This window comes from Phocoena sinus, chromosome 19 (genome assembly GCF_008692025.1).
Source record: "Phocoena sinus isolate mPhoSin1 chromosome 19, mPhoSin1.pri, whole genome shotgun sequence".
Lineage (NCBI taxonomy): Eukaryota > Metazoa > Chordata > Mammalia > Artiodactyla > Phocoenidae > Phocoena > Phocoena sinus.
In genome coordinates, this window is record NC_045781.1 from 16446438 (window position 1) to 16474437 (window position 28000).

The 28000-nt window shown below is 41.2% G+C and overlaps 1 protein-coding gene across 2 annotated transcripts; it reads right to left on the reverse strand.

The window, feature by feature from the left end:
• Positions 1-531: 531 nt before the first annotated feature.
• Positions 532-27996, reverse strand: PDCD2L (programmed cell death 2 like). 2 transcript variants are annotated; one of them, XM_032611844.1, is made up of 7 exons: positions 27872-27996; positions 27592-27758; positions 27376-27436; positions 25710-26083; positions 24708-24818; positions 19810-19958; positions 532-1618 (listed from the first exon to the last, which is right to left on the reverse strand). In XM_032611844.1, the coding sequence occupies exons 1-7, from the start codon at positions 27977-27979 to the stop codon at positions 1488-1490; spliced, it is 1101 nt and encodes a 366-aa protein (XP_032467735.1). In that variant the 5' UTR covers positions 27980-27996; the 3' UTR covers positions 532-1487. The 2 variants fall into 2 exon arrangements, 1 of the variants encoding a protein (XP_032467735.1); XR_004346776.1 differs by lacking the exon at positions 532-1618 and adding an exon at positions 23288-23422 and having other exon boundaries at positions 19827-19958.
• Positions 27997-28000: the final 4 nt, after the last annotated feature.

Here is a 28000-nt window from a genome sequence, read left to right on the forward strand (position 1 = left end):
CATTACACCTAGCTCAGATATCTGCAAATGTCTGTATCAACAGTTTAAAGCAACAATCCTACCCCATCCTCTCATCAAAAGAGGGTACTCTCTGGCCATTTAAATAAATCCAAAGTGATATACCTGCAAATATAAGCAGTATGTTTTCTGCTCCAGTTGGAGTGAGTGGTCTGACAGTCTGAGGGATTCTCCACCCACAACAGAAGTGCCACAGGGGAACCGGTGGTAACGTCTCCAGCATGACAGAGGAGGAATCAAAACCTCTCTCTGCAGGTCCACACTCAGCCTCAGCCCTGCAAACCCAGTGATCCTGAAATATCACTGACCAACACCTTCGCTTTCTTCTACACAGCCAGCCACTTTCCCCGAGGTGCCTCCCACCCTCCCAGGAAAGGGGGAGAGGGCAGGGCAGCATCAGGTAGGGTTCTCACCAGTCACACACTGCCCAAGAGAACCACATCTCATGATAATATGGGCCTAATGTGTTATTTACCAAAGTTTATTAACATAAATCAACCAAATTGTTTATGTTAATACCCAGTTTCCTCATCTATGCAGGCAAACAGTAGGTCTGTACACAGCTGGTGGAGGTGTTTTCATGCTGCTGTCAAGGGGTAGCAGAATGGAAGCAGCTGAAAACATAAAAACTAAATGGAGAAAGGGGAGATTGGAGAGGTAGACAGCTTGATGGAAGGACAATGTCCGGAAGAGAGAAAGGGCCCCCTTCCTGTGATGCTTTAGGGGCAGGAGGTGAGGGCGGAGAGCCTGGGGTGGGGGAATACCAGGCGGGTATAAACAGCTCATGTCACAGGACAGGAGCCTCAAGCAGCCGGAGCAGTTCCAGTAGTTTGCTCTGTCAGCACCCAGGGACAGCAAAAGTGCCAAGGCTGCAGGGGTAGTACGTGGCTGGCTGCGCTCATGGCTCTCCAGCTGCTCTCCCTCCTAGAACCCACCAGTCTGCTTACATAGGATCACCTGCCCTCTGGGCTACAGAGGAGCCACATTCTGAGCTGCCACTGTGGACACAGGCCACTGACCCTGGAAGGGTTAACCAGCCCACAGCTGCGAGGTTCTAGTCCTGGCTCCAGACCCATCAGGGGTGTCAAAAAGCAAAAAGAAACAAGAGCTAATAAATAGTGAGTCAAAATGAGGTAAAAACACAATTTAAACATTAAAATTTGCTTTAATTTATATAAACAAAAGGAAAGGGCTTCCCAGGTGGCACAGTGATTAAGAATACGCCCTGGTCCAGGAAGATCCCACATGCCACAGAGCAACTAAGCCCATGGGCCACAACTACTGAGCCTGTGCTCTAGAGCCCGTGCTCCACAACAAGAGAAGCCACCACAATGAGAAGCCCATGCACTGCAATGAAGAGTAGCCCCCACTCTCCGCAACTAGAGAAAGCCCACATGCAGCAACAAAGACCTAACGCAGCCAAAAATGAAAACAAACAAACAAAAAAAAAAAACACAAAAGGAAATGCACTACTTAAATAATAATTCATCTGGGTCCTCTTGGATAATACAAAATTCTTCCACGGGAGTCTGATGATTTTGAGGCCAGCAACTCTTCTCACATGTGTATATTAGAATGGTTCCGAATTCCACAGAAAGACCTGAAAAATACAACATATTCAGGATTCCAACAAGGAGAAGACTTATGAGATACACTCAATATTCAAAGTTTGCCCTGTTTGGGGAAAGCATCTTAGGAACTTGTGTAGAAATCAGCGATTTTTAGAACATGGCTGCTGTCATCTGCCGATGCTGGCCTTCAGCTGCAACATTTCCAGCCTCCAGCCAACCCTGCTCACTTCAGACTGGTCCCCACAATCTGAATTGGTTCTGGCAAGTCCATCCTGTTACTAAAGGCAGTGGTTTTTGTATACTGACAGACTCCCTCGGTTTGTCTCATGTCTGAAGTCAAGGGGAGATTCTGTCAGCAACCAAAGACCTCTGTTCAGTCCTGAATGGCAGGTTTTTCTTCCAGTTCCAGGGCTTGTTCCTGTACTTGGTGCTCCTAAGTGTATAGTCATACCACCCCTTCGATTGTCTAGTTGGTGAATATGTTGTGCAGTGTTAAATACATCGCACCCTCAAAGCCGTTTGCCCATTTTGTCTTTATTTCAAAAATCTGAACAAATGGCTAGCATATACTTGAACTCTTGGTGAAATTTAAATGTTAATAGAATAGTATACCCATCAAAAAAATTTTTTTTTCAAAGTTTGCTTAGTGGATAGAGCCCAGACTCTGGAACAAGATTGCTGGAGTTTAAACCCCAGCTCTACCACCCTGAGCAAGTGATTTCATCTCTATGTTATAATGACTATATTTATCATGATGACAAGATTGCTGTAAGGAGGAGTAAACAAGCCAATACATGTAAGATACTTAGAACAAAGCCTGGCACATCTTAAGTGTTAACTGTTAAGCAATTAGAAGAAAATACAAAGGAAGGGAAAAGATGGCTCAATATGAGGATAATTGGCGTTGCCACAGGAAGTGAGTCCACCTTACACACTGAAAAAATAATTACTTAAAGCAAAAACAGTGCTCACTAGTTTTCAGTCACAATACAGTTGCAGTATTCCTACAAAAAGTGACTGCTGATTGCAAAAAAACCCACAGATTTATCAGTAAAATATATTTTTTTAAAAAAATGTTTATTTATTTATTTGGCTGCATTGGGTCTTAGTTACGGCATGTGAGATCTTTAGTTGTGGCATGCGAACTCTTAGGTGTGGCATGTGGGATCTACTTCCCTGACCAGGGACCGAACCCAGGCCCCCTGCACTGGGAGCACAGAGTCCCAGCCACTAGACCACCAGGGAAGTCCCAGTAAAATATACTTTGAAAATAAACAAAAAATCTCAATTAGTCTTCATTGCAAATGTCTAGACTATCTGACATTGAAGATAATTTTAAAATACGTCACACTGACAGAACACTACCTCCAAGAAAGGATACAGGCAAAAAGGAGAAAATAAATCGTAAGAATTTATAGAAGTTTATTGATGGATGGAGCCACGAAGAATGTCATCAAGAGAACATGAGCAACAAGAACTCCTGCTGAAATCAGAATAGGAAATCAGGAGTGAAAAGGAGCAGCTGGGCAACTGGTTTGCAGCAGCAAAAGAAAAATACTTTTTAAAAATGTAGACAGCAATAATGGAAAGAAAATCAAAGACAGTACAAAGAAAGGCCAAAATAGAGCTGATTTTGAAAAACTACCATGGTGAATTTGAGATAATTCCCAACTAGAAAGAGCAACAGGCAGTTTTCAGAGGGCATTAGAAGGCTGACACTCAGTACTAGTAACCACCAGGAGATCAAAGAGGGAGGTGTAAGGAATCAGAAAGAATAAAATACCAAGGAGCTGAGTATTATACATGAGCCCAGAGACCTGCCACATTTGGGGGATGAGGGAGCGGGAGGAGAAAGACACGGCATATGGAGATCAAAACAGTCCCATTACACATCCAGTGAAAAACATCAGAAATCACAAGAAACAGAAAAGACAGGTGAAACTTAATTACAGGTAGAAAAAAAGGCTTGAGAGAATCTCAATGAATGTAGAGGGAAAGGGAAAAGCATGCATTTGAGAGGAGAAAGGTGACCAAAGCAACTGGTGTTGCTTCCGTAGAAAAGCTACAAATTCAACAGAAAAGATACTCAGAAATAAAAAGGAAGAAAAACTAAATATATAGGTCGGAAGACCTATCCTGTCCCACAATAAAAGGATTATAGAACAATGGGATGGCAAGACATATGTTAGTTCAGTGCCTGGACTTCATAAATAAATAAAATTCTACAGGCATCCTAGCATAAAGTTAGTTACAAAGGTGGCGGCGGTGGGGCGGGGTGGAAATCAGTCCACCCTCAGACTTCTACAAAGCAACAATCAATGCCAAAACATACTTCTCAGTGAGACGCAGCCATGGGAGATGACAGGAGGTACCAGATGAAGGGACTGGCGGGGCTCTCACTGTTGACAGCATGGGCGATTACAAAGTTTTGAAGAAAGAAAGTGGGGCTTAAGAACTTTATACATAAGCTGTCCTTCAAATATAAAGGCAGACCAGCACACACATTCTAAAGTAAGAACAACACCTACGAGCCCTCTTTGAGGCTATTACTTGATAGATTCCAGCTAGGAGAGAACAGTCAAAATAAAGAATTCATGGGCTAAACAGCTATGAGAATTATGGCTATAGAATACAGACTTGAAGACCTTGATAAAGCAAAAATGATACTCAAATATTTGGAGATGGAGTAGGGTATACATTTCCTTATCTATTATAGTAAAGATAATGCATACTATTCAAAATTGAAATACAGAATGAATATAATTCTCTTAATTTCAGAGGATCTTTTAGAAACTAGGGCCTCTTGAATAAAGAACCCATTACCTAGGAACTTCCCTGGTGGCGCAGTGGTTAAGAATCTGCCTGCCAATGCAGGGGACACAGGTTCAAGCCCTGCTCTGGGAAGATCCCACAGGCCACAGAGCAACTAAGCCTGTGCACCACAACTACTGAGCCTACGCTCTGGAGCCTGCGAGCCACAACTACTGAAGCCCACGTGCCTAGAGCCCGTGCTCCGCAACAAGAGAAGCCACCGCAACGAGAAGCCCGGGCACCATAACGAAGAGTAGCCCCGGCTTGCCACAACTAGAAAAAGCCCGCACGCAGCAACAAAGACCCAGCGCAGCCATTACATAAATAAATAAATTAAAACGAAGTACATGGTAAGGATTTCCTGGGTATGACAGCAAAACACAGGCAACAAAAGAAAAAACAGAGAAATTGGACTATATCAAAATTAAAAACTTACGTGCATCAAAGGACACAATCAGTGGAATGGGAGAAAATATTTGCAAATCATATCTGATAAGGAGTTAACATCTAGAATATATAAGCAGCTCCTACAACTCAACAACAAAAAATAAATATGCCGATTAAAAAATGGACAAAGGGGGCTTCCCTGGTGGCGCAGTGGTTGAGAGTCCGCCTGCCGATGCAGGGGACATGGGTTCGTGCCCCAGTCCGGGAAGATGCCACATGCCGCAGAGCAGCTGGGCGCGTGAGCCATGGCCGCTGAGCCTGCGCGTCTGGAGCCTGTGCTCCGCAAGGGGAGAGGCCACAACAGTAAGAGGCCCGCGTACCGCAAAAAAAAATGGACAAAGGACTTGCATAGGCATTTACATAAAGTGATATGAAAATGACTAATAAGTCATTAATATGAAAAGATGCTCAACATCACTAATCATTAGGGAAATGGAAATCAAAACCATCAGGTAGCACCTCACACCTATTAGGATGGCTACTATGAAAAACACAGAAAATACGTGTTGGTGAGGATATGGAGGAACTGGAACTCTTGTGCACTGTTGACTGGGAATATAAAATGGTGCAGCCACTATGGAAAACAGTATGGTGGTTCTTCGAAAAAATAAAATGAAATACAATTACCATACGATCCAGCAATTCCACTTCTGGGTATATAACCAAAAGAAATGAAAGCAGGATCTCAAAGAGATATTTGTATACCCATGTTTATTGCAGCATTATTCATAATAGCCAAGAGGTAGAAGCAAGTGTCCATCAACGAACGAACAGATAAACAAAATCGGTATATACATATGATAGAATATTTATTCAGCCTTAAGAAGGAAGGAAATTCTGACACATGCTAGCTACCATGGATGAACCTTAAGGACATTATGCTAAGTGAAGTAAGGCAATAACAAAAGGGCAAATACTATAATTCTACTTATATGAAGTACCTACAGTAGTCAAATTCATAGAAATAGAAAGTAGAGTGGTGGTTACCAGGGGTTGTGGGGAGTTGTTTGATGGGTACAGAGCTTCAGATTTGAAAGATGAAAAAGTTATGGAGATCCGTGTCACAACAATGTAAGTAAACTTAACATTGCATGGAGTAATGATTTAAATATTTTACAAAGCCATCTCCTAGAAAAACAACTAGGAGATAGACTTTTTGACTTAGAATTTTAAAAAGAAAAGAAAAAAAACAACAATAAAGACTGAGAGAAACCCGTACATTTTTGAACTGTGAAAACCTAACACAAAAGTAGTTAAAAAAACAAAAAAGAGGAAGATGTGTAACAAACAAGGAAGAGGTAGAATAAATACCTCAGCAAGAAAAATATGAAGATCTCAAAAAGTTAAGGGCTCACAGGATTGGTGTCAATAACATTAATTTGTAGAAATACTGGTTAAAAAAACACATGCAACAGGAAAAATTTCAACTACATATTATCAATACATAAAAGGGCAAAATAAAACTAACGTGGGCTTCCCTGGTAGCGCAGTGGCTGAGAGTCTGCCTGCCGATGCACGGGACACGGGTTCGTGCCCTGGTCCGGGAAGATCCCACATGCCGCGGAGCGGCTGGGCCTGTGAGCCATGGCCGCTGAGCCTGTGCATCCAGAGCCTGTGCTCTGCAACGGGAGAGGCCACAACAGTGAGAGGCCTGCGTACCACAAAAATAAATAAATAGATAAATAAAACTAACGTTTTTTCCTAAAGAATGAATGTTCATTATTTAAGTTGGCTTAATTACCTCCATTGGGACTTCCCTGATGGTCCAGTGGTTAAGAAACCACCTTCCAATGCAGGGGATGCCAGTTCGATCCCTGGTCAGAGAACTAAGATCCCACATGCTGCGGGGCAACTAAACCCGTGCACCACAACTACTGAGCCCACGTGCCACAAGAGGGAAGCCCACACACCGCAACAAAGATCCCGAGTGCCGCAACTAACACCCGACACAGCCAAAAAATAAATATTTTTTAAAAATTGGTTTTCCTCCATTAAACCTAACTGTTATAATTGTCACTTTGCTGTCATAACTGTTGTCCCTGTCATCCTTACAAGGATCACCAAAGGCATTATGAGTTTGTGCAGCTGCTTACACGGTGTTTTTCTTAATTAAAACATGATTCACATGCCATAAAATTTACCATTCTAAAGCTACAGTTCATTGGGTTTTAGCATATTCACATAGTTATACAAACATCTCCACTATCAGATTCCAGAACATTTTCATCACCCCAGAAAGACACCCCAGGCCCATACCTGTTAGCAGTCACTCCCCATTCTCTCCTGCCTCCAGGTACAAGCAACCACTAATCTTCTCTTTCAATGGATTTGCCTATTATGGACATTTCATATAAAAGGAATCATATAATTTGTAGCCTTTTGTGTCTGGCTTCTTTCACTTAGCATAATGTTTTCAAGGCACAACTATTTGTAGCACGTTTATCATGTAGTACTTCCTTTCTTTTCATGGCAGATAATACTCACTGGAGATACCACATTTTGTTTGTATACTGATTTGTTGATGAACATTTCAGTTACTTCCACTTTTTGGGTATTTCCAATAATGCTGATACGGGCATTTGTGTACAGGTTTTGGTGTACGTATGTTTTCAATTCTTTTGGGTGGAATTGCTAGGTTATGACGTTTTAACAATAATATTTGCAAAACTTTTCCAAAATTTTGTACCAGATGCTGCAAAAGATGCTGGGACATCAACAACCTCCTATGTGGCTGTTGGCAACAGAAACTGGTAGATACCTACCAAGCAACAATGTGCTAAACATGACTTAAATAATACTTGTATACACAGCTATTAAAAAGAACTCAAAGGGACTTCCCTGATGACACAGTGGTTAAGAATCTGCCTGCCAATGCAGGGTTCACGGGTTCAAGCCCTACTCTGGGAAGGCCCCACATGCCACGGAGCAACTAAGCCCATGCGCCACAACTACTGAGCCTGCACTCTAGAGCCCGTGAGCCATAACTTCTGAGCCCACATGCCACAGCTACCGAGGCCTGTGTGCCTAGAGCCCATGCTCCACAACAAAACAAGCCACCACAATGAGAAGCCCGCACACCGCAACGAAGAGTAGCCCCTGCTAGCCACAACTAGAGAAAGTCCACACACAGCAACAAAGACCCAACGTGGCCAAAAATAAATAATTAAATAAATTTGTTAAGAAAAAAAAAAGAATGCAAAAAAATAGGATTAGACAGGCACTTCTTCAACCTGATGAGAGCATTTACAAAAATCCTACAGTTAACAAGTTACTAAGTTACCTAACGATTAAAGACTGACTGCTTTACTCCTATGATCAGAAATATGACAAGGATGTCTGCTCTCATATTTACATTCAACACTGTACTGAGGTTCTAGTCAGTGCAGTAGGCAAAAAATAAATAAATCAAATAAAGAAGAAAAGAGAAAGAAAAAGAAAAAAAAAGACAGCCAGCTAAGGAAAGGAAGAAGTAACTATCTTCATCCCCAAACGACATGACTGTCTATGTTCAAAACCTGACATAATCAACAAAATAATCAACAGAACAGTTGCAGGGCACAAGATCAGAATACAAAAATCAATTGTGGAAATAATGTCAAGGAACATGGCAGAGTAGGAAGCTCTAGGAATCTGACCTTGCACTAAGGCAGCTACTGAACTGGAAGAACTGTCTGAAACTATCTATTTTGGAACGCTGGAGTCTAGTGAAATACTTCATCATCCAGTTAGAGCTCGATTAAGACACTGGTAAGTTTTAGAGATTTTCCTTCTTTCATTTAGCAACTAGCTCCAACACCATATCCAAGAAGCTCAACAAACTTCAAGCAGTAAAAACTCAGAGATCCACACCAGACACACGGTAGTCAAATGTTAAATTGACAAACTGTTAAAACTCAAAGACAAAAGGGTAACTTTGAAAGCAGCAAGACAGAAGTGACTAGCTGCATACAAGATAGCCTCAATAAGATTTAACAGTTGATTTCTCAGAAACCATGAAAGCCAGGAGGCAATAGGATGACACATTTCATCCTGAAAGACTGTAAATAAAGAATTATGTATCTGTCAAAACTATCTTTCAAAATTGAAGGAGAATTAAGATATTACCAGATTTTCTTTCTTTTTTTTTTTTTTTTTTTTTTTTTTAAAGCTGAGGGAGTTCATAACAGTAGATTTTCCCTGTAAGAAATGCTAGGGGGCTTCCCTGGTGGCGCAGTGGTTGAGAGTCCGCCTGCCGATGTAGGGGACACGGGTTCGTGCCCTGGTCCGGGAAGATCCCACATGCCGCGGAGCGGCTGGGCCCGTGAGCCATGGCTGCTGAGCCTGCGCGTCCGGAGCCTGTGCTCCGCAGCGGGAGAGGCCACAACAGTGAGAGGCCCGCGTACCGCAAAAAAAAAAAAAAAAAAAAAAAAGAAATGCTAGGGGCTTCCCTGGTGGCGCAGTGGTTAAGAATCCACTTGCCAATGCAAGGTACACGGGTTCTATCCCTGGCCTGGGAAGATCTTACATGCCGCGGAGCAACTAAGCCCACGCGCCACAACTACTGAGCCTATGCTCTAGAACCCATGAACCACAACTACTGAGCCCGCGTGCCACAGCTACTGAAGCCCGCACACGTAGAGTGCATGCTCTGCAACAAGAGAAGCCACCGCAATGAGAAGCCTGCGCACCACAACGAAGGGTAGTCCCTGCTTGCTGCAACTAGAGAAGGCCCATGCGCAGCAACGAAGACCCAACATAGCCAAAAATAAAAACAAACAAATAAATAAATAAATTTATATATATAAAAAAAAAGAAATGCTAAAAGGAGTTCTCCAGGTTGAAATTAAAGGATACTAGACAGTAACTCAAAAACAGGAAAAATAAAGAACTTCATAAAGGACAGCTTTATTATACATCTGGTTTAGTCTGTAACTTCTTTCTCCTATACAATTTAACAAGCAAATGCATAAAATAGCAATTATGAATCTATGTTAAGAGACATACAAGGTATAAAGATATAATCTGTGATGTTAAAAATATAAAGGGAAAAGAATAGATGTATATAGAAGTAGAAGTGTTTGCATACTACTGAAAGAAAGCTGGTATTATTCAAACTAGGTTGCTAAAATTTTAAGACGTTAATTGCAAAGTAGTCACTAAGTAAAATACTAAAAAATACAGTAAGTCCCCTACCTATGAACCTTCAAGTTGCGAACTTTCAAAGATGCAAACGTGTGTTCCATCAACATCAGGCGTGAGTGAAATTGCCATTGCCCTCCATTTCCTATTGCTGACGATCCTTCAGCTCTATTATCTCCCACCTCCTCTCCCTCCTCCAGTCAGTAACTCCTCTTGCCTGTTCACTCGATGCCAGCCCCTGTACGCCAGCTGTTGTACTGGACTACTGTACTTTTCAAGGTACTGTACTGTAAGATTTTAAATGTTTTCTTTATTTTTTGTGTTTCTTTTTTGTGTATTATTTTTGTGAAAAGTATTACAAACCTATTACAGTATAGTACTATATAGCAGATTGTGTTAGTTGGGTATCTAGGCTAACTTTGTTGGACTTACGAACAAATTGGACTTACAAACACGCTCTCAGAAAGGAGCTCATTCATATGTAGGAGACTTACTGTATACAGACAATGAAAGAAGGGAATCTAAATGGTATACTACAATAAAGTCACCTAAATACCAAAAAAGGGCAATAATGGAAGAACTGAGGAACAAAAATATTATAAGACATACAGAAAATAGCTAAATGGCTGAAGTAAATCCTTTATCAGTAATGACATTAAATGTACATGGATTAAACTCTCCTATTTAAAAAAAAGCATTGACAGATGGGATATAAAAAAATAATAAAATAACACTAATCTATGTACTATTAAAATACTCTCTTTAGATAATAGGGACACAAAGAGGATGAAAGCAAAAGGATAGAAAAAGATATTCTAGGCAAACAGTAACTAAAAGAGAGCTAAGTTGGCTATCTTTTTCTTTCTTTTTTTTTTTTTTTTTTTTTGCGGTACACGGGCCTCTCACTGTTGTGGCCTCTCCCGTTGCAGAGCACAGGCTCTGGACGTGCAGGCTCAGCGGCCATGGCTCACAGGCCCAGCCGCTCCACGGCATGTGGGATCTTCCCGGACCGGGGCATGAACCCGTGTTCCCTGCATCGGCAGGCGGACTCTCAACCACTGCGCCACCAGGGAAGCCCTGGCTATCTTATTGTTAGACAAAACTTCAAATAAAAAGTGGTTACAAGAGACAAACAGGGACATTATGTGTTGATAAAAGGTTCAATAGGGCAAGAAAATATAATAATTATAAACATATAAGCTTCTATGTGCAGAGACCCTAAATATATGAAGCAAAAATTGAAAGATTTAAAGAGAGAAATAGACAGTGCTACAATAATACTTGACATCAATAACTCACTTATATAGGCTTCCCTGGTGGCGCAGTGATTGAGCGTTCGTCTGCCGATGCAGGGGACATGGGTTTGTGCCCCAGTCCAGGAGGATCCCACATGCCGTGGAGCGGCTGGGTCCATGAGCCATGGCCACTAAGTCTGCGCGTCCAGAGCCTGTGCTCCGCAACGGGAGAGGCCACAACAGTGAGAGGCCCACGTACGGCAAAAAAAGCAACAACAACAACAACAAAAAACTAACTCACTTATAATAATAAATAAAACAACCAGAGAGAAGATCAATAAGGAAACAGTAGGTTTGACAATGCAATAGTTTGACAACTGGAACTAACAGACACATAAAGAACACACCATTCAACACTACGTTCTTTTCAAGTGCACAAAGAACATCTCTAGGATATACCATAAGTCTCAATTAATTGAAGAAGACTTACCTCATACTAAGTATCTTTACTGATCACAATGAAATGAAACTAGAAATCAATAACAGGACAAAAACTGGAAAATTCACAAATACGTGAAAAATAAACAGAACATTTTTAAACAACCAACAGGTCAAAAAAGAAATCAAAAAGGAAATTAGACAATACCTTGAGACAAACGAAAATGAAAGCACAACATACCAAACTGCAGTGAAAGCAGTGCTAAGAGGAAATTTTCAGATATAAGCACACACAATAAAAACAAAGAAAGATCTCAAGTCAATGACCTAAATGGTCTATACCTTAAGGAACTAGAAAAAGACCACACTATCCAAGCCAGCAGAAGAAAGGAAAAAATAAAGACTAGAGCAGAATTCTTTTTTAAATGGAGAATATAAAAACAATAGAGAAAACCCCACAGAACCAAAAGTTTGCTCTTTGTAAAGATCAACAAAATTGACAAATCTTTAGCTAGAATGACTAAGAAAAAGAGAAGACTCAAATTACTAAAACCAGAAATGAAAGTAGAAACATTGGGACTTCCCTGGTGGCGCAGTGGTTAAGAATCCACCTGCCAACGCAAGGGACATGGGTTTGAGTCCTGGTCTGGGAAGATCCCACATGCCGTGGAGCAACTAAGCCCATGTGCCACAACTACTGAGCCTGCACTCTAGAGCCCTCAAGCCACAACTACTGAGCCCACATGCCACAACTACTGAAGCCCGTGCTCTGCAAGAGAAGCCACCGCAATGAGAAGCCCGCACACCACAATGAAGAGTAGCCCCCACTTGCTGCAACTAGAGAAAGCCCGTGTGCAGCAACGAAGACCCAACACAGCCAAAAATAAAAAAAAATTAGGGCTCCCCTGGTGGCACAGTGGTTGAGAGTCTGCCTGCCAACGCACAGGACACGGGTTCAAGCCCTGGTCTGGGAAGATCCCACGTGCCATGGAGCAACTAGGCCCGTGAGCCACAACTACTGAGCCTGGGCATCTGGAGCCTGTGCTCCGCAACAAGAGAGGCCGCGATAGTGAGAGGCCCGCGCACCGCGATGAAGAGGGGCCCCCGCTTGCCGCAACTAAAGAAAGCCCTCGCACAGAAACGAAGACCCAACACAGCCAAAAATAAATAAATAAAATACTGAATACATAACTACTTTAAAAAAAAAAGTAGAAACATTAAGACAAATTTCATAGAAATTAAAGATTATAAGAGAATAATATGAACAGTTGTATACCAACAAATTGAATAACCTAAACGAAATGATAAACTCCTAGAAACATGCAATCTACCAAAACTGACTCAAGAAGAAACAGAAAATTTGAATAGACCTATAGCAAGGAAATTGAATGAGTAATCAAAACCCTTCCAGTAAAGAAAAGCCAAGGGGCTTCCCTGGTAGCACAGTGGTTAAGAATCCACCTGCCAATGCAGGGGACACAGGTTCAAGCCCTGGTCCAGGAAGATCCCACGCCCGCGCACCACAATGAAGGGTAGTCCCCACTCACCACAACTAGAGAAAGCCCGTGCACAGCAACAAAGACCCAACGCAGCCAAAGATAAATAAATAAAATAAAGAAATTTATAAAGAAAAGCCAAGGACTAGAGGATATAACTAGTAAATGTTACAAAACATTTGAAGAAGAATAAACACCAATCCTTATTTAAGTCTCCCAAAAAATTGAATAGAAGGGACTACTTACTCATTCTCTGAGGCTAGTATTATCCTAATACCAAAGCCAGACAGAGATATTAAAAGAAAAGTACAAACCAATGTCCCTTATATGGATGCAAAAATCCTCAACAAAATACTAGCAAACCAAATCCAGGAGCTTATAAAAAGGTTTATATGCTATGATCCAATGGGATTTATCCCAAGAATGGAAAGATGTTTAAACATACCAAAATCAATATAATATACCACATTAACAGAATCCACAGAATTACCATGATCATCTCAACTGATGCAGAAAAAAAGCATTTGACAAAATTCAATACTCTGTAGTGATAAAAATCACTCAATAAACTAGAAATAGAAGGTAAATTCCTCAATCTGAAAAAGGCCATACACATGAAAAACTCACAGCTAACTTAATACTAATGGTGAAAAACTAAAAGCTATTCCCCTAAGACCAGGAACAAGTAAAGGATGCCTACTTTTACTTTTGTAACTTCTATTCGATACAGAAGTTCTATATAGAGCGATTGAACAAGAAAAATAAAAGGCATACAAGTCAGAAAGAAGGAAGTAAAATTATCTCTGTTGGGGACTTCCCAGGTGGTCCAGTGGGTAAGACTCCATGCTCCCAATGCAGGAGGCCTGGGTTCAATCCCTGGTCAGGGAACTAGATCCCACATGCATGCCACAACTAAGAGTTCACATGCCGCAACTAAGAAGCCCACATGCTGCAACTAAAGATCCCGCATGTCGCAACAAAGATCCTGTGTGCTACAGCTAAGACCCAGCACAGCCAAAATAAATAAATATTTTAAAAATAAAATAATAAAATTATCTCTCTTGCAGATGACGTGATCTTTTTTTCCCAAGAATACTTGTTTTTTTAAGTTTATTTCTTTTTAATTTATTTAATTAATTTATTATTTTAGTTTTGGCTACATTGGGTCTTTGTTGCTGTGCATGGGCTTTCTCTAGTTGCAGCGAGTAGGGGCTACTCTTTTTCTTTTCTTTTTTTTTAATTTTCTTTTTTATTTTTTTGGCTGCATTGGGTCTTCATCGTTACACGTGGGCTTTCTCTAGTTGCGGCAAGCGGGGGCTACTCTTCATTGCAGTGCGCGGGCTTCTCATTGCGGTGGCTTCTCTTGTTGCAGAGCACAGGCTCTAGGCACACGGGCTTCAGTAGTTGAAGCACGCAGGCTTCAGTAGTTGTGGCACACAGGCTCTAGAGTGCAGGCTCAGTAGTTGTGGCACACGGGCTCAGTAGTTGTGGCTCGCGGGCTCCAGAACGCAGGCTCAGTAGTTGTGGTGCATGGGCTTAGTTACTCCGCAGCATGTGGGATCTTCCCAGACCATAGACTGAACCCGTGTCCTCTGTGTTGACAGGCGGATTCTTAACCACTGCACCACCAGGGAAATCTGACAGGGGGCTACTCTTCATTGCAGTGTATGGGCTTCTCATTGAGGTGGCTTTTCTTGTTGCGGAGCATGGGCTCTGGGCACGCAGGCTTCAGTAGTTGTGGCACGTGGGCTCTAGAGTGCAGGCTCAGTAGTTGTGGCACACAGGCTTAGTTACTCCACAGCATGTGGGATCTTCCCGGACCAGGGCTCGAACCCGTGTCCCCTGCATTGGCAGGGGGATTCTTAACCACTGCGCCACCAGGGAAATCCCAAGAATGCTTGTTTTTATTTTGTCTTTGTCTCCATACTTACATTTCCACACTAACAGATCAAAATCAAATTATCTTCAACTCAAATATTCATATTAGAATAATGGTAACAGAATTTCTGACCACAAAGATTCAGTGTTTCATCTTGATGTTTTCTAATCAGAATTGTTTAAAAAATACCTAGAACTCAACAGTTCCTAGGATAGTTACCAGAAAGTGACAAAAATTTTTTTTTTTTTTTTGGCTGCACTCCACAGCTTGCAGAACTTCCCTAATGAGGGATCAAACCCGTGTCCTTAAGCACCGGAGTCTTAACCACTGGACCACCAGGGAAGCCCCCAAAACTGACAAATTTAAAGAAACAAAAATAGTAGACAATCCTGCAAGTGATTTTAGTTGTTGCTATATTTTGTCCCGGGAACAAGTCACCTCTTAGAAAAACTACTCCAAGATCAAAGCCTGAAATGACTTTCAGTGTAGTAAAAAAAAATTACATGTTATTATAATGTCCATACACCTAATGATGTAGGTAAAGATAAAAAGTGATCTCTTCTTATCTGTTTAAAGCGATTCAAAAGAAATATATAAAGGTCCTAAGAAATCAGGTTAGATCTGAAATACAGTAGGGAATACAAAAAGCAAACAACTTTCCTCGTTTCTGATTGTAAAAGAGAAGTAGGCCATGGTCAACGAATACGTCACATGACAAGGTATGTTCATGTTAAGAAAACTTCCATAACCACAGAAGAAAGGTTTACTGATTGCTGAAATAGAAGAGGAAATGGATATGATGTACCTCAGGTAATTACTGGTAAACCAGAAGAAGATAATGCTGACATAAAAATGCCCTCATTGCAGATATTATACATGAGTGATTATGGCAGTTGTGCAAAGAGATAGAAGCGATTATTCCTCAACTGTATATGATTATGTCAAACGTGTGCCTTGGTCAACTCATCATCTTAAGAGACAGAATTTCTGCTTCTAAAATTAAACCACGCTAACCTTTTAAAATATTGTACAATGAATAAACATGTTTTGTGGATTCGATGAGTAGATGGAATATTTTCATGTCTGTTCTAAAAGTACTTTAGATACACATAAGAATACTCAATGGTCATAAAGATCAAATGTAATCTGCCACCATCCCATGTAAAATCATTACATTTAGCAAACACTAATATGTGTGTGTGTATATATATAAAATATATATTAGTAAATAGAGATGATCTGATCTTATATGTAGAAAATCCTAAAGAATCCACACCAAAAAATTTGGTTTAGAACACTTGTCTCTGTTGTTTTTATATTATCCTTTAAGATCTCTGCTCTAGCCTTTATTCCTTCCTTTCTTCTGTGAGCTTTGGTTGGTTGGTCTTCTTTTTCAAGTTCCTTAAAAGGTAAACAGTTAGGTCATTGATTTGAGATTTTTCTTTGCTTTCAATGTATGTGTTTACAGCTCTAAAATTGACCCAGCAATGCCATTCCTAGGATATACCCAAAAGAACTAAAAACAGGGAGTCAAACAGATATTTGTATACCACTGTTCACAGCAGCATTACTCATAATAGCTAAAGGATGGAAACCTCATCAAGTTAAAGAATTTTAAAAATTTGTATATACATACAATGAACTATAAAAAGGAAGGTAATTTTGATACATGCTACAACATGGACAAACCCTGAAAACATTATGCTAAGTGAAATAAGCCAGACACAAAAGGACAAATGTTGTATGATTCCACTTATATGAGGTATCTGGAATAGGTAAATTCACAGAGACAGAAAGAGATAGAATAGAGGTTACCAGCAACTAGGGGAAGAGAAAATGGGGGGGTTAATTCCTTTCTGGGAGTGGGCGAGTAGTTAATTCTTAATGGGTACAGATTTTCTGTTTGGGATAACAAAGAAGTTTTGGAAATAGATAGTGGTGATGGTTACATAACATTGTGAATATACTTAATGCCACTGAACTATACACTTAAAGAAATGGCTAAAATGGTAAATTTTTTTTAACATCTTTAGTGGAGTATAATTGCTTTACAATGGTGTGTTAGTTTCTGCTTTATAACAAAGTGAATCAGGTATACATATACATATATCCCCATAACTCTTCCCTCTTACGTCTCCCTCCCTCCCACCCTTCCTATCCCACCCCTCAAGGTGGTCACAAAGCACCGAGCTGATCTCCCTGTGCTATGCAGCTGCTTCCCACGAGCTATCGATTTTACATTTGGTAGTGTATATATGTCCATGCCACTCTCTCACTCTGTCCCAGCTTAGCCTTCCCCCTCCCCATGTCCTCAAGTCCGTTCTCTAGTAGGTCTGCATCTTTACTGCCGTCTTGTCCCTAGATTCTTCATGACCACAAAATGGTAAATTTTAAGTATGTATATTTTACAACACATCTTTTAAAAAATCAATTATATTTAAATATACTAGCAGCAAACATCAGAAATTGGAATTTTTTAAATGCCATTTACAATAGCATAAAAAAGCAGTTAATACTTAGAGACAAAACTGAAAAAAGATGTGCAAGACTACACATTGAAAAGTATAAGACCCTGATGCAAGAAATTAAAGAGAAGCTAAATAGATGGAAGGACATACTATGTACATGAGTTGGAAGACTCAACATTAAGATATCAATTCTCCCCACACTGATCCAGAGAATCAATGCAATCCCAATCAAAACCCCAGAATGCCTTTTACTTTTTAAAGAAACTGACAAGCTGATTCTTAAAAACATAGAAATGCAAAGGACTTGGAAGAGTCAAAATATCTTTGAAAAGGAGGAATAAAGCTGCAAGATTGACACTACCAGATTAGAAATCCTACAAAGCTACAGTAGTCAAGACAGTGTGGCAGCGGTGTCAAAACAGAAAAACAGATTAATGGAACAGAATGCAGAATAGAGAGTACACAAATAAATTAATACATATATGGACAACCAATTTTCAACAAAGGTAAAAGATAATTCAACAGAGAAAGAATATCCTTATCAATAAACGGTGCTGAAACAACTGGATATTCACATGGAAAAGAATGAACTTGATCCATACCTCACACCATATATAAAAGTTAACTCAAAATGGACATAAATCTAAATGTAAAACATAAAACTAGGAAAAAACTAGTGTCCTTGGGCTAGGCAATTATTTCTTAGAGAAGACATCAAAAACATGATCCATATAAGAAAAAATTAATCAATTGTCCTTCAAAATTAAAAACTGTTTTTTGAAAGGACACTGTTTAGAGAATAAAGACAAGTCGTTTTATTCTGACTGGGGGGAGAAAAAGGAATTGTTTTCAAGTGGAGAAACCTGAAACACCAGGTGATCAAGGCTAACATCAACAGTCAATGTATAAAGATGCACCCTTGATATCATGTGTGACATGAAGAAAATGGCATTTCACCCCTGTGATTTTCCTCTCAATAACCCATAATCTCATTCTGATTATAAGAAAAAAATCAGACAAATTCCAATATAGGGGCATCTTACAAAGTAAGTGACCAGTACTCCCCAAAATTGTCGAGGTCTTCAAAAATGAGGAAGTCTGAAAACCCATCACAGGCAAGAGATACAACAACTAAATGCACTGTGGTATCCAGGACAGGCTCTTGGATATCAGGTAAAAATTAAGGAAATCTAAATAAACTATGGATTTTAGTTAATAATGTATTAATACTGGTTCATTAATTGTAACAAAAGTACCATATTAATGTAAAATGTTAATAAAGGGGAAACTGGGTGTGAGGTATATGGGAACTCTATGTACTATTCCTTAATTTTTCTGTAAATTGAAAGCTTCTAAAGAATAAAGTCCATACCAAAAAAACAGAAATAAAAAAAGGCAAGTCACAGACTTGGAGAAAATATTTATAAATTATATACTAAAGGGCTTGTATCCAGAATAGATACAAAACTCTCAAAATTCAATAATAAGAAGACAAACTATCCAATTTTTAAAAAGAGAAAATGATTAGAACAGATACTTCACCAAAGAAAACATATAGTGGTAAATAAACACATGAAAAGATGCTCAAAATCATTAGTTGTTAGAGAAATGCAAATTAAAACCATATGATATCACTACACACCTGTGAGACTGGCTAAAATGAAAAAGACAGACCATATGAAGTGTTGCCAAGGATGTACAACTCTCATGTATTGCTGGTTGGGATACAAGTGGCACAACCTCTTTGGAAAACAGTTTGGCAATGTCTTAAAAAGTTAAACACACACCTACCACATACTTCAACCATTTTTCTCTTACTTACTGAAAAGCCTATGTCCATATAAAGACTTGTACACAAATGTTGATAGTAACTTTATTTATAATAGCCCCAAATGGAAGCAACACAAGTTTCCTTAAAATAATTCTAATTTCGCTGTGGGGCAACTAAGCCCGCACGCCACAACTACTGAGCTCGCACACCTCAACAAGAGAGCCCACGTGCCGCGAACTACAGAGCCCACATGCTCTGGACCCCATGTTCCACAACTAGAGAGAGAAAACCCGCATGCCAAACTAGAGAGAAGCCCGCACGCCTCAACGAAGATCCCGCGTGCTGCAACTTAGACCCAATGCAGCCAAAAAAAATAAAGAAAATTTAAAAATAAAATAAATATTTAAAAAATAATAATAATTCTAATTTCCCAAATTTTATGCAATATGCTTGTATTTTATAAGGAAACAAAAATGAAACAATAGTCCTTCATTTTTAAAATAATTCCAAATTAGTGCTAGAAACCCACAAACTCAAATAAATGAACGGCTTATTACCTAAATTAGCACTTCTGAGCATGCTGACCAGCGCTGGCATAAGCTGAAACTCAAATATCCTTCGGATTCCACAGTGACTGCAGGCTGGCAGCTCAGTGACTTCTGATGTAGGGCAGGTCAAGAAAAGTGGTTCTCCATTCCAGGAATACCTAGAGCAAGGAAATAAAGAACCGTGAATCAAGGCCACGTACAAGTCCCATTCCAACATCTAAGACCACGCTTTGCAAATTTTGTTTCTTTCTTGGAGAGTATCCGGAGCAAAACCAGAGAGCAAAGAAAATCCAAAGGCCCAGAAAACTAGCTGCAAGGTTGTATATTAGAGCAAGATATCTGAATTCTTATCAATGGTTACCAAGTCTAGATGAAGGCACTAAAGCTAATGTTGAACTGAATCTAACTAAAACTGCAACAAAGCCCAGACTCAGCTCAACTGCAGATTCAAAAGACTCAGCCCCCCACAGTACTGGCCTTACAGAAGAAGGGGCATACACCCCTAAGGAATAAATACTAACTTCGGTATCTACTGTTCTTCAACATACAATTTCCAGTAAACAATTTTTTTAAGTTAGTAGATATTCAAAGAAGCAGAAAAAATTGACCCATAAAGAAAGAATACCAGGAGATCCACAGCCAAAATGATGGAATTATCAGACAGACTTTATGTTTTTTAATTTTACCAAAGTATAGTTGATTTACAAAGTTGTGTTTAACTGCTGCTGTACAGCACAGTGACTCAGTTATACATATATTCTTTTTCATATTCTTTTCCATTATGGTTTATCACAGGATACAGAATATAGTTCCCTGTGCTATACAGTAAGACCTTAATCGAAAATACTTTTAGGGCTTCCCTGGTGGCGCAGTGGTTGAGAGTCCGCCTGCTGATGCAGGGGACACGGGTTCGTGCCCTAGTCCGGGAAGATCCCACATGCCGCAGAGCGGCTGGGCCCGTGAGCCATGGCCGCTGAGCCTGCACGTCCGGAGCCTGTGCTCCGCAATGGAAGAGGCCACAACAGTGAGAGGCCCGCGTACCACAAAAATAAATAAATAAAAGTAATGTATATTAGTTTGGGAAACACAGGAAAGTATAACAAGAAAACCAAAATCTACAGTATTCCTCAAACCATGAAGCTAAGATTTTTATTAAGTTCACTTATTTTTTATGCATTTGGATGCACACATGTAAGTAGGTTTTGCTTTTTTTTTTTTTTTTTTTGCGGTACGCGGGCCTCTCACTGTTGTGGCCTCTCCCGGAGCACAGGCTCCGGACGCGCAGGCTCAGCGGCCATGGCTCACGGGTCCAGCCGCTCCATGGCATGTGGGATCCTCCCAGACCGGGGCACGAACCCGTGTCCCCTGCATCGGCAGGCGGACTCTCAACCACTGCGCCACCAGGGAAGCCCGGTTTTGTGTATTTTTAAAAAAAAATAATTGGGGTCATAGAATATTTATAATTTTTCTCTTTTCTTTCTTTAAAAAAATATTTATTTATTTAGGCTGCGCTGGGTCTTAGTTTCAGCATGTTAAGTTGCAGCATGTGGGCTCTTAGTTGCAGCTTGCAGCCTTCTTAGTTGTGGCATGCAGACTCTTAGTTGCAGAATGCATGTGGGATCTTAGTTCCCTGAGTAGGGATGGAACCCGGGCCCCCTGCATTGGGAGTGCGGAATCTTCCCCACTGGACCACCAGGGAAGTTCCTGTGGGATATTTTTATAATGGCAATTCTTGGTGACCCTTGGATATGAGAGTAAAAGGCGGCAACAGAAGTGGTTTTGAGTTTCTGGCTTGTGAAATTGGGTGAGTGTTGATGCTATTCTTGAGATGGGGGTTTAGGAGGCTGTTATCTGGGGTGTGGGGTCTTGATTCTTCTTGAACTACAGAGTGTGTCCTTAACAGTTTGACTTCCATCTTTGTAATTAAATCTCTGTTAGTTATAATAGTTTTGATTTTATTTCCCCTGTGCGTTCTACTTTATAAGTTTCATATATTGAAGACATAACACTTTGTAGTAAGTAACAAGTGCTCATAGGATATTGAATCATACGTCTTGGAAGTTCATTGCCCAGGTCTTCCATTTCTACCTGTGGGTCCGTGGGCAAGTCACTTAACCTTTCTTATCCTCAGTGCCTCATCTCTAACGTGAGGATGATGATACAACTACCTATTTCATAGGATTCCTATGAGAATCAAATGAGGTGATGAGGCAAATACTCTGTAAAATATACGTAAATACTGGCTGTTGTTTGAAATCCACTATGCTATGTTTTGGGGAAGCAGAGATCTGTTAGGATCTTTTTGTTTTGTTTTGCTTTTAATTGGCCGTGCTGCGTGGCTTGTGGGATCTTAATTCCCCAACCAGGGATCGAACCCCGGCCCTCGGCAGTGAAAGTGCAGAGTCCTAACCACTGGACCGCCAGGGAATTCCCTAGGATCTTTTTTTTTTTGGTGGTACACGGGCCTCTCACTGTGTGGCCTCTCCCGTTGCAGAGCACAGGCTCCGGACGCGCAGGCTCAGCGGCCATGGCTCACGGGCCTAGCCGCTCTGTGGCATGTGGGATCTTCCCAGACTGGGGCACGAACCCGTGTCCCCTGCATCGGCAGGCAGACTCTCAACCACTGTGCCACCAGGGAAGCCCTAGGATCTCTTAATAGCACTGGCATATTTATCTATTCTTCATCATCTTAGGACAAGGGTCTACTGAATCACCTAATTTCTGTAAATTCTTTGGTGGTAAGGACAATATATAACTCTCACGCAAAACATACAGTAGGTATTTGGTGGAGCCAACACCTTTTCAAATGTGGTATGGTTGAAAAGAACCTTGGTTTAGGTCTTAGAAGACTTGGCCTTGGGCAGATGACTTTACCTTTACTTTCTCTTCTGTAAAATGGGCCTAATACCTACTTTACAGCATGTCTGGAAGGATTCAGTGAACGTGTTCATTCATCCAGCAAATATTTATTGGGTCTATTTTAGATGCTGCAGGTGCAGCAGGAAATGACACAAAGTCCGTGTTTTTATAGCTTTAGCTTTCTAGTGAGGGAGGTTAAAAATAAATAGACATGTTGTATGACTTCCACAAGTGATAAATGAGGAAAATAAAACATAGCTATTATAAGTAGGATGTCAGAGAGGCCTCAGAGGAAATGACATACCCAGCAGGTTATAGTATATAAAAATAATGACACAGGGAAAGCTTGGAAAAATGGGTCCAGATAAAGTGGACAGAGTAAAATCAAATGGTCTTTCTCCCCTAATACCTGATATGATGAATGTAAAAGGTAAAAGTCAGCCAAAAATAAAATAGAAAAAAAACAAGTATTAAAAGGAAAATCCCTTCCATCAGCATTGAAATAAGGAAAGGAACTTAATACCATAAAACTCAAGAGTGGCAGCTCAGGACATAATATCACTAAATGTCTAATACAGGTCTGAGTACCTCACATGTATTTAAATATTTATTTTTGTAATTAATTTACTTTTCACAGAGGAAGGTAGAGAAATTTCTGGAATGGTTTAGTGTGAGTTCTAACCATACAGCCTTCTTCTTTCACCTCTTCAAAATATACCGATTAGCCCACAAAATCCTGAGAATTGCAGTAATAATCTTGAATCTGGAAAGAAGCAAATAGGAAAAGAGTCTGTATCTTCTGCTGTAGGGCTGTTGGCCAGAGAACTGGGTGTGGTGGGGTGACGATGCAGGGAATTAGGAGTTGCCTCTCAGAAGCAAAAGTTGTTGACTAGTTACAGTAATGATAAAGAGGTCAAGGGCAATTTCTTCCCCATTAAAATGGGATCCCCCAACATGTAAGACATTTTACACTATCTGAGAAGTCAAAGTGAAACCCAGGTGTTCTAGTAGATTGCATCTAGTCTTACAGAACCATATCCCCACCCCACTTCACTACAGAAAAGTAGAAGAAATGAAAAATATGCTTGGAGAAAGGGAAAAGAGCAGACCTCTGATATGAGATAGACAGAAAATCAGTAAGAAAGCCCACACACCGTTTTGGAGAAAACTGGTGGTCTAAACAGAGTTGCCCCCTTCAGGCATGAGCTAGATGAAAAGTGGCATTCCACTCCTGTAATCAGTAAAATTAAAGAAATGAATAGTACAAACAAAAATGAGCCAGGAACCATATCTGGAAGAAAATATAAACTGAGAACACATAATTCCCAGCAGAGTTTTCAAGATATAGCAGAACTTTGTAAGAAAATACATTCAGTGAAACCCAAGAGCTCAAAGTTGAGAAAATGAAGTAACTATGAGAAGCCAAGGGAAACTGAATTGCTAAAGAAACCAAGCCACACATTACATATTGAATAAATTTAGAAACAACAGACTTGGCTGAAAATTGAAGTACTGACGTGGTGAAAAGAGTTGTGAAAATCTAGTGAATGCAAAAGAAAAAGACAAAGCAATTAGAGAGAAGGTGATATCTATGGAAGGTTGATAAATACAACTACTGTAAGGATAATTGGTGTCCAAAATAGAGAACTCAACAAATGGATGAAAAACAATACTCAATGATGAAATAGGAAATTTTCCCCAAAGTGAAATAAGAACTGAAATTAAAGCACAAGAGTGATTGAAGTGAGAGACCTAGCCTGGTGGTGGTTTTAAAAGTATTTTCTTTTCTTTTCTTTTTTTTTGCGGTACGCGGGCCTCTCACTGTTGTGGCCTCTCCCGTTGCGGAGCACAGGCTCCGGACGCACAGGCTCAGCGGCCATGGCTCACGGGCCCAGCCGCTCTGCGGCATGCGGGACCATCCCATACCGGGGCACGAACCCGTGTCCCCTGCATCGGCAGGCGGACTCTCACCCACTGCGCCACCGGGGGAGCCCTATATACATTACTTTTACAATCAAGAAAAACAATTTTAAAAAATGTGCCTTTACCTCAAAATCTGCTCTTGACAAGCAGCAATTCTCTTCATGAATTTGTAAAACATCTTATCTCCACTTTTAATTATGGTCTTCTCATATTTTTCATCACCATCACTAGAAAGACTAAAAAGAGAAGCAAAAAACACTTTTGCCTGTATATATCCAGAGAATTACAGTATTTAGAATTATACTGAATAGCAGTAACCCCCCTGCTACCCTTCTCTCAAGCCCTGCTTCCTAGCCATTTTCAACTCTGGATAATTATTTGCAATTTAAAAAGTCATTATGTCCACTCACTCTCTCCATTTCTTTCTCCATTATGGATTATTTTCAAACACCAACACTTCTTCACACACTCTAACAGTATTCTGCAAAAGCTTACAGATGATACAGCTCTGGTAAAGAACCAGGTCAACTCTCCATATATCCTATTGTAATTCTATTATAATAGCAGAGTGATTATTCTTACTTCAAACTTTAGAGGGTTTTGGTTTATAAAGCCTTTCAAGACCTATTCTCGCACTTAACTTCAAAAACCATGTGAAGAGATACACCACCCAGATATCAGTATCATCCCCATTTTACAGGGGAGAATTGAGGCTCTGGGAGGGTCTCTGAGGTCCTAGGCCAGTTCTTGAGCCACAGGCAAGAGTCAATAAACAAATGGCATTTTTCTAACTTACCTGTCTCTGTTATACATTTAAAAACAGAAAAGTTAAAGAGCTAGTAAACCCATCTTGTGTAAATACTTGGTATCCCTAACTTCTGTTTGTTCACTTTCCTGAGGGTCCCTATAAACAGAACAAAGTGTTTTCAAGCTAACTCAAGGGTGGCTGGTTAAGATCCCCTTGTCTGTCTGCCTTTCTCATCCGAGAGGCATGAAGCAGAAAGGTCCTACACACACAAGTGCTGCCTGAAAAAGTTTCCCCAGATACGAGGGTAAAACCAAAGGGTACCTACTGTGGCAGCTTCCTGATCAAATCACCTCTCACGCTCAGCAGTACACACTCTCACCTTTGGGAAAGCAAGTGTTCCATGTCAATTCCCTCTCTCTGTTGATACTCCCTCAGAAGGCTCCGAGCATGATCTAGACTGACAAAGTCTCTGTAGTCATCCTCATCAACAACACAGATGTAGTAGGGCAGGAACTGTGGCAGCACGGAAGGCAAGGCCATCCCTTCCCCAGGAGGCAGAGGAGGAGCAGCGCCCGGGACAGTATCCTGCAGGCGGAGGTCTTGGAGCTGGGCAGTCCAGTCTCTGTCTTTGGCACGGCTGGAATCATTTCCAAAATCTGAGATAACCTGTGGTGGAGGCGCCTCCTCCCTGTCACTTCCCCAGTCATCTGCACCTTCACACCAGTCCTCAGCTGTGAGGCCATTTTCCTGTTTCTGGAAAAATATCCAGTGAATGTGGTTCAAGCACACTTGGGTGATCTCACCTACTCCCTTGGCTTCCTGAGCCACCCATCCCTTCACCTTCCTGAGGGAGCCTTAAGACCAGCACCCCCCGCCCTCCACTCTGGCACACTCTGATTCAACTTCCTGGACCCCGTTTACTCAAAAGCATGTTGGAGGTGACAAATATTGTGTTTCCTTTTCAGGGGCCCCATGGCAAATGCAGTACAGTTTCTTCAACATCTCTTTCAGTTGTGCTTCATGTATTGCACATGGTAAGAAAGAACTACATTTCCCAGACTCCTAAGCACCTGGGGTCCTAGGTGTGATCAGGGAGTCTGTCTGTGTCTAGAGGGAGACACAAACTTGAGACAGAGTGAAGTGGAAAGAAGAGCCATGAGAAAAAAGGTAGCTGATCTGTAGATGGAGACAGCAAGGCTCTGGAGTCAACAGTTCTGAACGGGGCAGCTTCCATTCACCGGAACACATCTCAGTTTCCTGACTGCAAGAGAGGTTAGCAGCTCCTTGACAGGCCAGTTCTGAGGTGTGGTTCCGGAGGTCACTCCTGGAGTCATCTCCTCCAGGCTATCCAAATAAGTTAGTAAAAACCTAATTTTAAGTCTGTCTCAGCTTTAAAAAGTCAAAGTGCTTTTCTATTATCTGCATTTGAACCCGGACAAATATAGGCAGACACCACCTTTTTATTCCCAGTATTGCTAGTACTGTGCTTGGCACACATTAAGAATTCAGTGTATATATAAAGCAGCATTCACAGGCAAAGGGAAGCTGAATTTTGTCCTGCAGCTACCAACTTGCCTGATTTTTTTAATTTAATACATTCGAGTTTTGTCATATTAAATATGTTTGTTATATACACGTATACTTATCACAGTAAGTATATTTACTATAAACACACACATATATAATGATATGTATGTAAACACCCATAGTTTTTCTCAAACAGAAAAGTCAGTAAGCTATATGCTTCCATACCTTCAGTGCATAATTAAAACAACTAACAAGACATGAAGGAAGTACCATTTTGTGGTTCAAAACAAAAGCAAATTGTGGTGTGATGAATTGGGAAATTGGGATTGACATGTATACACTGATGTGTATAAAATGGATAACTAATAAGAAAAAGTAATAAAAACTAAACATAAAAAAAAGCAGAAGCCATTCCAAAGTACTTCAAAGAACATGGCTTAAAGTTTGTCTTAAACGAAATTCTGGAAAATACCCTCAAATTACAGCAGATCATAATATGATAGTCACAAGCGCTTTACCTGAGCGTCCTGCGTCTCTTTCTCTCGCATTTGCAGGCACTGGGAGCGGAACACCTTCCAACTTCATAGTAAAGAAAAACTGCGGTGAGGAGTCCATCGCCGACTGCCAGCCGACTGACCAGTCCCCTCCGGGTGCGCCGGGGGCTGGCCCCCCACCCCCGCTCCCGCCCACTCGGTATTAAGTCCAGTGGGCGGATCCGGGACTTCGCCGCCTACCTGCGCGCCCTGCCGCTAGCGCACCCCGGGCGGGGGCAAGCGAACACGTGCAGGAGCCGATGAAAGGGGGAGCCTTCCAGCGGGCAGTACACCTGCACGACCAGGACAAGCGGCTGCCTGCAAAGTTCACACACTGGCCTCGGCGCTGCCACGGCGGGCAGGGCGTCCTGAGGGCGAGGGAGGCACTCAGACCCTGACTCTTACCCGAGACCTCGCCCACTCCCTCACCCCGTAGCCCTCACCAGCACCCGTCGACCCCGGCTCCGTCGCCCCACCTCACCGGAATGCCGCCCAGCTTGCTCGCGGTCCAGGCGCCCAGCCCCGTGGGGCAGCCGTGCACTGCAGTATCGCGAAGCCCGAGCAGCACCGGCTTGCGAACGGCCGCCATGACGACGAGGCGCCCAAGCGA

What these genes read in the sequence shown, in the direction of transcription:
- PDCD2L (XM_032611844.1), bottom strand. Translation starts at nt 27,979, where the DNA reads ATGGCGGCCGTTCGCAAGCCGGTGCTGCTCGGGCTTCGCGATACTGCA. An exon ending in GCTAGCGGCAGGGCGCGCAG is followed by an intron (nt 27,437 to 27,591) that starts GTAGGCGGCGAA and finishes TTTACTATGAAG; the next exon opens with TTGGAAGGTGTTCCGCTCCC. An exon ending in GCTCAGAAGTGCTAATTTAG is followed by an intron (nt 1,619 to 19,809) that starts GTAATAAGCCGT and finishes TGTATTTTTCAG; the next exon opens with GTCTTTCTGTGGAATTCGGA.